A 14,969-nucleotide genomic window follows, 5' to 3' on the forward strand; every position below is an offset into this window, starting at 1 on the left:
AAAAGGCTTATTTGCGTCGCTCATTTATAGTGTATTTGCGTCGCTTCTATGAGCGACGCAACTGCTCGCGACTTAAATGACTTAAAAGTCATATGCGTCGCTCCTAGGCGCGACGCAAATAAGAGTCATTTGCGTCGCTCCTTTATAAAGGAGCGACGCAAATAACTCTTCTAATAAACTTGTTTTTTGTTATTTGCGTCACTCCTTTATAAAAGTGCGACGCAAATGACTCTTATTTGCGTCACTTCTTTATAAAGGAGCGACGCAAATAACTCTTCTGATAAACTTCTTTTTTATTATTTGCGTCACTCCTTTATTAAGAGCGACGCAAATGACTCTTCTGATAAACTTCTTATTTGTTATTTGCGTCACTTATTTATATAGGAGTGACGCAAATGACTGAGTAGACAATACAAAATTGTTGTATTTGCATCACTTGTTTGTTTAATGAGTGACGCAAATGAGGTGAATTTTTTTTTTAAAATTATAATAATTGCCTTGTATATGTTTGTAGTACCTGTTTTCCTTGCTAGTGGTATAAAGTAATATGCTAACGCTAATAATTGAAATTAAAATGCAATATTATTGAATTTAAATGTAAATTTCAGCAGAGTCTCAAAATTTTACAACTCAAAATTATTGATATCATCAACCAACACAAGAACAAAGACCAACCCAAAATGTTGGTACCCCAAATACATTCATTTCAAGCCTAAGAACTAAAACAAAAAAAAGTCTAACAAACAAATGGATTTAGCTAAGTTTAAATCTAAATTTCAACATTGATCATGAAATAGTTTGACTAAATATCTCGAACCTCATTTATCTCCTCCCCATTATAAGGTATTGTTCTTCAAAAATCCTGTTAACACGACACAAAAACAAAAACTAATCAATTCAAGAGTGTAGCCAATTTAAAATAAATTGATGAATTAGTAGTGAAAGATCTGACAACACATACTAACAAGATCCTCATTACTACGGTGATGTTGAACTGTTTCAAACATATAGTACACGACATAGTATCCACATCTCACTTCCTCCCAATTTTTGATGATACTACACGCTCGCATCATAGCCACAAAGTCAATAGACTCATTCAACTCATTTCAAACAAGATAAAACCTAAGCATGAAAAATAAGAATACTAATCATATCATTCTCACCACATTTTAAAGAGAAAAACATCTCGGATTAGAACTTAATTCACAACTTTAAAGAGAAAAACAGGCCATTATATTCAGTTTTGATAAATTTATATCCATGATTTAAGGATCATACATATATTAAATCAAAATCAATCTTCTTCAATAATTCTTCCTGTAAATTTTGCAATTGCAACTATTACAGTAACTAATCCGAGATTTTTAGTAACGTATTATTCGAATTTTGCATTCTTTACAATGTTAGCATCATTCATTGACTCCAGAGTAAGATCATGATACCTTCGATTCGAACACTTGGTGATGAGGACTACTAAAGATTAGATTTCAGCTAGAACTCTACAGAGTTAATATACTGCTGGAAGGTTGGGTGATTATTTCATTATTTGATTAATAACATACACAAAAACTATGGACCAATTTAAGCTACAATTGCTATTAATCACGGCCCTAATAAGTTTAGTCCTGTTTTACCAAATTTTACATGTCTAGCTTAAACATGTTCATTGTACCTGTCTTCTCGTAGACAAAACAAAATGAAAATTGCAGTGCTATTATTCTCTTAAAATACGAAATGCATGTCATCAACTCATAATCACTTTATCAGTAAGTAGTAATTAACATCATCATTTCAATTTGAGGTAAACAATATCATACACAAAACAAAGGAATAACATTGTGTCATTATTTTGACTACTTCTCTTAAAATTCTTATTCGGTAATGAAGAACTAGATTATGCCGCTTTAATTGTAATTTTTTTTAAACAACTTCAATTGTAATGTTAAATTACTTTTAATATCAATATTTACATTATGGAAAATCCCACTCTTATATCCCTAGCTAGAAAATGCAGTCTTATTAAAAGGTTTTTATCTAACATATCTTTTAGTCGTAAGGAGGATGTTTATTTGATTCATATGATTTTATTTGAAAATTTTGTACTTTATAACTTTAACAACCCCATATTATTTTGAACCAATAATGAAACAATCTCATAACAAAACATAAGATCCACATGAAATTTAGCCATAACATTTACATATATATGTCAATATCGATCTTAGGATCATTTGAAACTGGAAGAAAAGCTCTAACCAGCTATATCCCTCAGCTCAATTTCTCCGCCCATCCCTCATATAAGTTATATCCTTGCATTGGTTTGAAAAAATGTGGACCTTCCAAAGTTACAAGTATTGATATTCATATGGGACCAAATGAGATGATAACAATATACCTATCTATCATCACATTAATGATAAGAGAGAATATATGCAAAAGTAAATAATAAGGCTAGGTAGACAATTTAAAGTGGAGAATATATGCAAAAATAGTGCGTGAATTTCTAAAGTAGAGATCGAATTCAATACACTACGGTTATGAAGAAGCTAATAGGAGTACAACAAGTATGTATAAGGTAAGGATTTGTGTATAAATATGCAAAGGATGGGTAGGTAATTGGCGCAGTGCAACACACAAGCTTCTGATCTCTAGCATACAAATAACCAACATCCGAACTTCCGATCAAGGTAATGTCATGTATATCATATACATAGAAGAGTCTTCATATATATAGTATGCATTTATATTTGTTATCAAATATATTAAAGCAAGTCATCTATATATATATATATATATCGGGTTAAACTGAATTACTAATTTGCAGTTAAAATTTGTTATAGGTACTGAAGGAAAAAAATGGCCTCAGCACAAGAAACAGTTGTGATGAATGCACAAGACAAAGAGATTGTGGAGAAGATGGTAGAGGTGGCGAAAAACATTGGGATGAAACAGAACAATGGTGCAGCGGCCAATAGTCAACAACAAAACAGTGCAGTCGTCTCGATGATGAACTCCACCCCTGGAAGGGTTAATTTTTCAATGAATCAGGATTGGCATGGGGAAGTGATGACTGGTGAATATCCTTCGGTCATTGATGTCAGCAAAGGCGACAGCTTTACTCATTCGGCGACAGATAACGATGGATCCAAGGGAGCCGTAGTGTACTTGGGCAACAACAGTACTGCTAAAAGTTGTGCATGGCTATTGGCTTGGTCTGCTCCCAAATTTCCCACCACCAACAATCCTAACAAGGTTTACGTCAAATGTGGCGATGCCACTGATTTCCAGAATATTAATTGGAACCAAATCGAAGCTTCTCTCGACGTATCATCCACTTTCTCGAGCTTCATGGAACCAATTACCAAGACCACCTGCAGTGCTAACATCCTCCCTGGCAAAAACTTCGCATCTGTTGGTGCTAATTTTGGAACTATGTAATTCTACGTACTTTCGTTCGTAATTAGTATGCATGGCTCACTCATCATAATTAACATGCATGCATGTATGTACGTGCTTTAATTATTTGTTAGTTAGTTTCTTTCCTAGCTAGCTAACTAGCTACGTACCATGCATGCACATCTATGTTATATCTATTTACTACTTCAATAATAATGAGCCCTACGTTATTATTAGTTTCATGCTTTTATCCCTAATTTTATTTTCTCTTTACTATACTTAGGGCCTGTTCTCATTTACCGAACTCAGCTGAACTGAACTGAACTGAACTGAACTGAAATGAATATTTTATAAGACAAGGAAATTAGGAGCTGAACTGAACTGAACTGAATTGAATTGAATTGAATTTCAACGTAAGAGAACAGGCCCTTAGCCTCTAATTTTACCTTTGTCCATCATTTTGGCTTGACATGCATTATTACACTTGGAACTTTTACTCATTACTACGGTTATTGCTTGCACTTTGATTTGCTATTCAAGGTGCGTGTCACTCTTTGCTCTAAAGTGTAGGATGAGCTCAGTAATGCATATATGATGAATTTAGGGAACTCCTCTAGCAGCTAGGTAGGCTATCATTAAGGCAAGGGTCGCAGGACCAAGTGCGTGAAGCTAATCCTTATAGAAATACATATAACAAAGAAAAAATTGACACTATGAATCTTTACCTTACTAAAATTATACTTCAATCATTGATTAGACCGAGTATAAAATACAGGGGACATAATTTGAAACAGGATTCTCCCCAATTCTTTCCTTCAATTCTCATCTTCAAACACAACATCTCATTTAGGAAAAAAAAATTCCAAACACCCCGTATAATTTTCTTCATCCTTAAATTTAATGTCGTATTGAGAGTAAAAATTATTCCGATAATTAAAAGAAACCGAAGAGGAACCAGATGGTGTTCAATATCATGTCGTCGCACCATTATCCTTAATAAGAGAAACTGTGGCAAGACAATTACTAACCAATTCAGTCAATTTATTTCCATAACCAACCAAGGGAGACGTACCACCACTTTCTTGTACACCATCATCACACGTACCAAAATCCGAAATCGTGGCGCTTAACATACTATTAATAGTACCAATATCTTTGGATTCAAGTGCTTTTACAACCTTATCTAAATTATCCAAAGCATTATTGTACATCTCCTTGCAATCTCTAAGGACATCCATATCATTATCGGTTTGCCCTAATTTTTTAGTACTCAAGGCTAGGGCAAGTTGCGTGGCTTGTTGCGTCGCTTTAACTTGCATCCCAAGTAAAGAGAACGTGTCCGTTTTTTTAACACCATTATGTTATTATGCATTAGGAATGGCTTTAAGGAGGAAATGCAAAGGTCAGGATTATCCGTGGCATCACAAGTTTTCTTTACGTCCGGGTTATTAACCGCCGTGTTGGTGGTGGTTAATGATTCTTCTTGTTGATCATGGTTGAGGTCAAAGGGGTTGAAGGTGATGGGGAGATCAATTGGATCCCCATCGGCGTCTTGCATGGCGATTGGGGCGGAACTTGGTGAGAGAACGTACGAGGGATCATTATAAGGGGCCGCGGCAATGGATGGTGACGGTGATGGAGGGATAACAAAGGCGGTTGTTTCTAATGATGTTGGTGGTGAACTTGGAGATATTGTTTCGGATAAAGATCTACATTGAACTTGATAGATGAAAGCAAATAAGAGGGACAAAATTGATAAGATGAATATTGGTTGCATTATTATTAAAGGTGATAAAAGTTTATTAGGTTACTTTTCAAGCAATTTAATTAGGAAAAGTTGGTGAGATATTTAAGGTATCAACAAAAAAAAAAAATTATATATTTTTTTTATTATGTTCAACGGTTTAGAAAGCTAAGGTAGTAGTTTGAAAGTTTTAATGTGTTGTTCTAATTTAGATTAATGGTTAAAATGATGAGGTTTATTTTTAATCGTGATCATTAAATTGGATAGGTGGTAGGAACTAAAAATATCTGTCCTATACCAAAAGTGGTGAAAATCAAACACAATATTTGCGCCCCGTCAATTTTGTTGTCATCGTGAACTGTAATAATGCAATCCTATCCTACCTTACGGAGTAATAAAAGTCTTACCATGCACCAACAATTTTTGGCGTAAAAATTTTGTTGCCAATGATATATAATTTGCTTTTATTTTAATTGTTTTACTATTACAACTCAATGTAAGGAGAAGAAATTTGACTAGATTATAAATCTAACAAGAGCGCCAACTAGAAGTGTGTCAAATTATTTTAGCAAAGTTAGTAACAATAAACGTTTATTAGTATTTATAAATAAAAAGAATAAATAAAAAGAATAAAATCAATGAAAGGGAACCAAACAGAGAAAATAAAAATAGAATATAATTACTTCTCAGCTAATTTCCAGCCTTGGTCTAAGGGTACAAAAATAAAATACTACAATCGTACATACAAGATTTATAAAAAAGATTCATGGAACACAAACAGTTATAATTATTGTTGGTTCATGCAAAAAAGTGAATAATATATATATATAGGGGAGGGTGATGAGTGACATTTATGTCACTCTTAGGGGTAGTATTTAGGTCTTTTTCCTCTTATTTTTCTTAGGTTTTCACCTCATTGTCCTCTTATGGCTTCTTTTTGTGTTGATGAAAAGTAATGCTTATTTTGATAATCTTTATGCATTATTTTATCATCCCCATGCTCTCGTGAACTTTGGTATCTTCTGCAGGTACCGTGACGGTCCTATGCACGGTGGGAGGCCCCTTGGCCAAGCATGGAAGCCATGGACAAAGGCAAGAGGAGCAAAAGGGAAGGAGAGGAAGCAAGAAAAGGAAGTGCAAGAGGAGGTGTGGCCGAACCTCTGGAAGGTCCGGTCGAACCTTGGTGTGGTCAAACTTTTCAAAAGTTCGACCGAACCTCCAGGGTGCAGTGAAGGCAGTGTCAAACCTGTTTTCAGCAATTTTGCAGGAGAGGTCGAACCTCAAAAGTTCGACCAAACAAGGATCAGGGAGGTTCGACCGAACCTACACAGGGTTCGACCGAACCTACCCTGAGTCCGACCGAACTTACCCAGAGTTCGGTCGGACCTTTTCCCGATCTCTATTTAAGGTCCTTTTGTGATCGTTTAAAAGGACGGGAGAAGCAGGACAGTAGCCTAGTTTTCAGAAACCTCCCTTAGTTTGAAACATTCCTTAGGATTAATTTAGCTTAGTTTTCATCAAATCAAATCATTGTATTAGTGAAATTCAAGAATTATTCTCAAAGTTTGGCAATTTGTATTCAACATTTGAAGCTTCAATTAGTAATTTCTCCAACCTTCTTCCTTTTAATTTCAGATTTTATTTGGTATTTGCATGTTATTTAAATCTTCCTAGTTCTTGGTAATTTGTTATTGGATGATAGTTATTTCAATTGTTAACCACTTTTCCCCAATTATTGAAGTATTTAGAACCCTAATTCTTGATTGCATGTTGATAAACATGAGTTGTGAGTAGTCTTCTTGCTAGGGGTTGGGTGAAGCTCGACCTTTTGGGTTAACTATGCAAATGTGGGAGAAGCATTGATGTTTGAATTGCAATTAAATTGATTATATGAGATTGCTTGTTAGTTCCTCATGATAGGTTTAGCTACCCTTGACTAAGGAGCTTGATAGTATGATATGCCTAATTTGACATGGAAGTGTAAATTGAGTACGTCATTACTTATTGTAATTTGATTATGTATCGTCTATTGCTAAACTAATGAGGAATCTAAGTTTAGTAGTGTGAGTTGTTTTCTAATTGCATGAGGTTGATTTTACATATAGTCCTTGCTATATCTTGTCTATTTTACTCCCCGTTTACCTATTTGCCTTGGTTGAGTGGATCTCATTCCCTAGTATCTTTAATTCATTGATTTAGAACCATAGTTTGTTTGTCTTCTTGACGAACCCCAATTCATCAATTGACTTCGAGTTAGCTTAAGTGTAAAGATCTTTGGCAATCATATCCCGTTCCTTGTGGACTGAACTCTTACTTGTCATTATGCTTGGTTTGTAAGGTGTTTGTTAATAAATGTGTTTGATTGAGTGTGGAATGTACGACCATTCCAACGCCCATCAAAATGGCGCCGTTGCCGGGGAGCGGTGTCAATGCTTGATTGTTTTTGATTGCTTGAGTCTAGGTCTTTGTGTATACTTTTCTTTTTATTTTATTTTTTTTTAATTTTTGCTTGTTTTTGTAAAAAAAAATGGCAAGTAACTCGTTTCCTCAATATGACAATGAGCCTTTTTGTGAATATTTCAATAGACTTGTGGGATATTTGGATTTTGATTGTTGTAGTCTTTGGGAGGCTTGTGAGATTTGTTATTTTGGTTTGAATGAGCAAACTAGGGATGAAGTTGAATGCATGCATAATGGTGAATTTAGAGCATTATCAATTGATGATGCTTGGGATTTTTATGTTTGGTTTGCTTGGGATGTCTATAATAAGGGTAATCATGATTTTATTATTGATATGCAATGTGTTGATACTTCTAATATTAGCATGAATTCCCATGATTTGTTACATGATCCATTAAGTGAACCTAAAACACATGATTTCAACACTATTTCCTCTTTTGTTCATGATGATGAGGTACATGCTCAAGTTGATGCTAATGGTGTGTTTAGAACATATGACTAATAATTTTGAACATGTGTGTGAGCAATAATATAGAACATCTAATTCAAGAATTAGAACATGTGAATAAAAATTTTAAAAAATTGCTTTATGAAATTTAGAACATGTGAATAAAAATTTTAGAACACTTGGTATAAAAATATAGAAAATGGGAGTAAAAATATTGAACATATAATTTAAAATATAGAACATGTGAGTAAAAATTGGAACATATGCTTTCGAATTTTGAACATATAACTAAAAATCTTAAAACACATGCACGTTTTAAAATTTAGAACATAAAAGTTAAAATTTCGGAATAAGTCATTCGAAATTTATAACATCTAACTTAACTAATTTATGGTTTAGAACATGTGAGTATTAATTTAGAACATCTTATTTTAATTTAGAACACCAGGGAAAAAGTTTAGAATATCAGATTTAAAATTTAGAACATACGAGTAAAAATTTAGAATATAAAAAGTGTTCTCACATAAGGAAAATTCTCATATAAGAAAAATTCTCACGAGATTTAATTGGGAATAATAGTGGATATGAGGTATTAATAAGAAAATCAATGGAGATCGGATCAATGACTTCAAAAATTTTATTGTGAAGATCGGATCTGTGTTTAACCATATTCAAATAGCTAAATCAATCATTGTGTCTTTCATAACCATTAAACGTGTGAAACGTGTCTTTAATTAAGGTCCAACGTAATAACAAGCAATCAGCACGCAGCATTCTTCAAACTTGTATTTGGAGTTGAAATAATAATAAGGTTTGGCTTTCCAACCAAACCTGTGAGGAATAGCTATTGATCGAGCTTTACAAATAAATATATTTTAAAATAAACTTGTTGACATGTTATCATTATATCTATACGAAGGAGAGTAATTTCTAGCTTAGGGCTAAAACAAACATGGTAAGAAGTGTCAAATACTGATCCAATCAATTCAAATCTACCTGAATAAAGCCTATATGATTCCAAACGACATTATATGAGCCCGAGATATATCCCCTAAAATCTCAAGCCTTTTCGACACCGAATCCCGAAACCTCCAAAATTTCTCAAAAAACATGGATATTAGCCTTCAATTTTGAAATTTTTTAACTTATTTTCGCACGAAAAATTAAAATTGCAGAAATGTTTACCGTGGTCCCTAATACTCTCCGGTAGTCCAATTGGGTGGGTGAAACCATCCAATTTGCCTTTAAACGACCAATTTACCGGTTTACAACTTGCACCGATTTCATTAACTCAGGCATACCATGAACATTTATTACAACAAATAATGATCATATATGGTTCCAAACAACATTATATGACCCCGAGATATGTCCCTAGAATTTCTAGACTTTTCGACACCGGGTCTCGAAACCTCTAAAATTTCTCAAAAAAACGTGGATAAATGTCTTCAATTTTGGAATTTTTTGACTTTTTTCGCCCGGAAATAAAAAATTCCGAAAAGTTTACCATAGTCTCTAATACCCTCCGGGAGTCCAATTGGGTGGGTAGAACCATCCAATTTACCTTTAAACGACCAATTTAACGGTTTACAACTTGCACCAATTTTATTAATTAATTCAAGCCTACCACAAACATTTATGACAACAAATAATGATCATATTTGGTTCCAAATGGCATTATATGACCCTGAAATGTATCTCATATAATTTCAAAACTTTTCAATACCGGGCCCCGAAACCTCCAAAATTTCTCAAAAAGCGTGGATATTAGCCTTCAATTTTGGAATATTTTGACTTTTTTTCGCCAGGAAATAAAAATTGTCGAAATATTTTCCATGGTCCCTAATATCCTCCGGGAGTCTAATTGGGTGTGTTAAACCATTCAATTTGCTTTTAAACGGACAATTTGCCGGTTTATAACTTGTATAGATTTCATTAACTCAAGCCTACTACGAACATTTATGACAACATATAATGATCATATATGGTTCCAAACGGCATTATATGACCCCGAGATGTATTCCCTAAAATCTTAAGCATTTTCGACATACATCGAGCCTGAAATCTCCAAAATTTCTCAAAAAGTGTGTCATTAGCCTTCAATTTTGGAATTTTTTGACTTTTTGCGTGGCATTAGCCTTCAATTTTGGAATTTTTTGACTTTTTTCGCCCAGAAATAAAATGTTGCATAAATGTTTACCATGGTCCCTAATACCCTTCAAAAGTCCAATTGAGTGGGTGGAACCATCCAATTTATCTTTAAACGGTGAATTTACCGGTTTACAACTTGCACCGATTTCATTAACTCATGCATACCACGAACATTTATGACAACATATAATGATCATATATGGTTCAAAATGGAATTATATGACCCCGAGATGTATTCCCTAAAATATCAAGCTTTTTCGATACCGGACCCCGAAACCTCAAAAAATTCTCAAAAAGCCTTCAATTTTGGAATTTTTTGACTTTTTTTCGCCCGAAAATAATAATTGTCGAAATGTTTATCATAGTCCTTTATAATCTCTGGTAGTCTAATTAAGTGGGTGGAACCATCCAATTTGCCTTTAAATAGCTAATTTAACGATTTACAACTTGCACCAATTTCATTCATTCAAGCCTGCCACAAACATTTATGACAACATATAATGATCATATATGGTTCCAAACGGCATTATATGACCCCAAGATGTATCCCCAAAAATCTCAACTTGTATGGACACAATAATTTAACATGTTTGATAATTCAAATTTAAAATAGATCCAACCCAATCTAGACAATACACCCGAATTGACATCTACAAACATAATAGGGCAAGTATATATGGTCGAATTTAATTTAATGGTGGCCTACTAATTTAAGTGTGAATCAAAGAAATTGTACTTTGTATTATATATGGGATGGGACTATGTCATATTTGATTATACCCATCATTCCATCAATTCATCATTAAAAGTGAGTCCACTTTACAAGTCTAAGGTGGTTCAATTGTAAAATCATTTGCAATAATAATAAGAGGCCAGAGTAGTCATCTTTTAACTTTATAAAGTGCTAAACTCATTCACGAACTTTTAATCCATTTATCTATATGGTGCACTTATATGTTTCGTTTGAATAGGTTACACTTCACCAGATTGAAAAGAGAAAGCAAGAGAACTTTTTTTTTTTTTTTGGTTTTATATAGTATATATTATTATTTTCAAAGTATATATAGTCGACCAAATGAATGGATGGAGGAGATTTAAAAACTAAAGTGTATGGTTTGAATTGAAAATTTATAGTGGTTATAAATCTTATAATATTGTATAATAGCTATTGTAAAACTATCCCATAATTTTATAGTAGTAAGTTTCTTCGACACGGCATTCGTTGGTACACTACTGAATAATTAAATGTAAAGTTCATTAATTAATTCAAGTAAAAGCTTTGGTCAAATAACTTTTGGAACTTCAAGAGGTAAGTCTTTTTATACGTAAATATTATCATGTGATGCATGACGCTTAACCTTGCAAATTGAGTAAATTATATTTTGGACTTCAATTTGTATTTAAACTATTGGTCGATTTGATTATGTTACTGTAACTAAATTTTAAACTTTGGAATAGACATCTCCTATACGAATAACAAAAGTGTTGATGAAGAAAAAAATCCGGCCAATTTCTTTTTTAGAATCGGATTAAATAATAATGATCTTGGTAAATACGTAACTCTAAACACTTTCGTATTATTTACTTCCTCTATTCTAAAATAATTTATACCCTTCTATTATCACATTTATATACAAAGTACTTTGCATTGACTATACATTTTTATTGATGTACAGAGTATTAAAAATTAACAATACAGCATAATCATATAAAACATTTTTAGATCGATACTCTGTAGGTGTTAATGTGAAATTCATAATATTATTAACTTTTTTTTTATCCCAATTTAGAAATTCAAATGCCTTGCTTTTCAGATCGAATCAAATCGAGTTCCTGAAAATTGAAGACAAGCAATTACAAAAGATGGGTAGTTTATCATGGCCAAGCAAGATGCATCACATGCATGTGATGTGATTAAAAAATATGACTACAAATTTTGCAGGTTTATTAGTCTTTGATTATTGTTAGTAATATAAACAATTCAAGTGGATCTTTAATTTGTTTTTAAAGTGGATTCAAGGAGTTAACTTAGATCCATCATTCAGTAAGTCATGACAAAATTTTAAAGAATCTTTAATTTCTTATTGTGTGCTAACGTACAACATAGCGTAAGCTTCATGCATCATGCATTCGTTAGAAAATGGGGTACTAAAGTTTCTATAAAAGGCTCTAAGCTATTAATAAACTTCCTCATTCAATTCCTGTTCAATACAAGTAATCACCTCGATCATAAGTTGTATTTGGATCGGAGTTGAGTTTTATATATATAGTAGAGTTTTCAAGAAAAAAAAAAATGGCAAATCAAGTTGATGGTAGTCATGAAAAGTCATTTAAACTACAAAGCTTTCATAAGTTTGTGCGATCAAACCCGAAATCAGATAAATTTAAGGTAAAAAGGTTCCACCACATCGAGTTTTGGTGTGGTGACGCATCCAACACGAGCCTCCTTTTTTCTAAGGGGCTTGGCATGCCTACCGTTGCCAAATCTGACCATTCTACCGGCAACCTTGTACACGCCTCCTACGTGTTGCGTAGCGGTGACCTCCGCTTCCTCTTCACCGCTCCTTACACTCAATCTTCGTCTCCAACGGCCTCCATACCTACGTTTAACTATGAATCCCACTCCTCTTTTATGTCCACTCATGGGTTTGGAGTTCGCGCTATTGCCCTTGAGGTGGACGATGCTAAGTCCGCCTACGCCACTAGTGTAGCAGCCGGGGCTCGCCCTTCCTCCCCTCCCATCCTCTTAGAGGACGGTCATACCCTCCTCGCCGAGGTCCATCTCTTCGGTGATGTAGTCCTTCGATTGGTCAGCCACGCACATACATCTATTTGCAACAACTTTCTACCCAAATTTACTCAAGTACATGGATCAGGAACCGAATTCGGGTTCAATAGCCTAGACCACGCCGCATGAAGCGTGCCTGAGCTAGCCTCCGTCATGGAATACATAATGAGGATAACCGGTCTCCACGAGTTCGTAGAGTTTGCAGCCGAAGACCTAGTTGGAGTCACCGAATCCGGACTCCAATCCGTGTTCTTAGCAAACAACGACGAATCTGTTTTCCTAAACTTCAGCGAGCCAGTGTATGGTCAGACAATTAAAAGTCCCATTGAGACGTTCATAAAACGTAACAACGGTCCAGGAGTGCAACACTTGGCTCTCATTACTAACGATATATTCAAAACCCTAAGAGAGATGAAGAAGACGTCATTATTCGACTTCATGCCACCACCAGAAGGCGATTACTACCAAAAACTAAAGGCGGTGGCTAGCGGTTTCTTAACGGAGGAGGAAATACAAGAATGCGAGGCGCTAGGGCTTAAGGTGGACAAGGACCATGAAGGTGTTATAATCCAAACATTTACAAAGCCTATTGGAGATAGGCTTACTATATTCATTGAGGTGATACAAAGAATTGGGTGTATGATTCAAGGAGAAGATGGCAAGTTTTATCAAAAGGGTGGGTGTGGTGGATTTGGCAATGGAAAGAATTTTAATGAGTTGGTTAAGTCATTGGAGAAATATGAAAGGACTATTATTACTACTCAGAGTTAATTAAACTCTTGATAACATTGATCAAGTGATGCGCAACATGCAAGTCCTATATATTGTGACAACATAATGTGGTTTTTCCGAAAAGTTCCTCGGGCTTGGGTTTCACTAACTCACTGGTTGTCTGGATGTGCTTGTCGTAGGCAATTGCTATATTTTCATTATTAGTTTTTTTCTTAGTTCTTTTGTAAAATAAAAAATAAATAAAATAAAATAAAAATAAAATAAACATAATGTGGTTTTATGTTTCAATTGCTCTTTTAGCTACATCATCAACATGGTTTTACCATATATATGCTATTATATTGTGGGTTTTACATGTTGAGTATACAATAATAATTATGAGTTGAGCCTTAATTAGGTTTCAACTGGTGAGTTATTGTGCTTTATTAGCTCTTTGATAAGTATAATGGTCATCAAACAGTATAACCTTTGACCATTTTATTAATGTATTATAAATACGGAGTACATTATATTCGTATGCATTTTCTCTATTTTAATGTGTACTTGCAACATTTTTTCTTGGCTCATGAAATGATTATAAAACGTAAACGACCGAACTAAGCAATAAAATTTTAATTGCTTGTACAAGCTAACAACGTAACACTTTTTTCTTATTGACAATAATAAAATTATTATCGATTGACCATTTACTTAACTTAATATCTTTTTTTAAGTGCATGCTAAGCTGGTGTGTTTTTTAAGTAAATAAAATTAAGTAATTCCTAAGTGAAATCTAAATTTTTTTATGTAGAGAGTACTACAAGGGTATATTACAAAAACAGATTTGATCCATGTCAATCTTGGGTATAATCATCTAACCTAATTGATATTTACAAATGTTTTCAATAATAGTACTAGCTATTGTTTAGTACTTTGTATAATAATATATTTGAAAAATTCATGGTCGAATTTAAGAGGAACAATAAATTATTACCACCACAGTCACATGTAGCAATATTATTATTTAAGATATAACAAAATTTGTAATTAAAATTTGTATCACTATAAATAAAATGTAACTGCGCTAATGCACGAGACACATCATTTGTCAAAAGATACTCTTACTTAAACACGATCAACTAGATCAATGGGTTGGACAAGGCCACACATAATGCCAATGGCTATTTTATTTTAATGTGAATTGGTAAAAAAATAAGCGGACTACCATGTAGGTTGTCATCAAGGTTGTACCAGTTTCATGCAAAAAA

The 14,969-nt window shown here is 33.7% G+C and overlaps 1 protein-coding gene, 1 long non-coding RNA gene and 1 pseudogene across 2 annotated transcripts; 2 read left to right on the top strand and 1 right to left on the bottom strand.

Moving 5' to 3' along the window:
- Positions 1-621: 621 nt before the first annotated feature.
- On the bottom strand, positions 622-1,658 carry LOC110692381. Its single transcript, XR_002505451.1, has 2 exons — positions 962-1,658; positions 622-862 (listed from the first exon to the last, which is right to left on the bottom strand). It is a non-coding gene; the product is annotated as an uncharacterized LOC110692381 (long non-coding RNA).
- An 874-nt stretch (positions 1,659-2,532) lies between these two features.
- LOC110693141 (jasmonate-induced protein homolog) lies at positions 2,533-3,641 on the top strand. Its single transcript, XM_021870263.1, has 2 exons — positions 2,533-2,690; positions 2,844-3,641. The coding sequence occupies exon 2, from the start codon at positions 2,860-2,862 to the stop codon at positions 3,439-3,441; it is 582 nt and encodes a 193-aa protein (XP_021725955.1). The 5' UTR covers positions 2,533-2,690; positions 2,844-2,859; the 3' UTR covers positions 3,442-3,641.
- Positions 3,642-12,361: 8,720 nt separating this feature from the next.
- LOC110692384 lies at positions 12,362-14,010 on the top strand (annotated as a pseudogene).
- The last annotated feature ends 959 nt before the right edge of the window (positions 14,011-14,969 follow it).

Source organism: Chenopodium quinoa, unplaced genomic scaffold (genome assembly GCF_001683475.1).
Source record: "Chenopodium quinoa cultivar QQ74 unplaced genomic scaffold, ASM168347v1, whole genome shotgun sequence".
Lineage (NCBI taxonomy): Eukaryota > Viridiplantae > Streptophyta > Magnoliopsida > Caryophyllales > Amaranthaceae > Chenopodium > Chenopodium quinoa.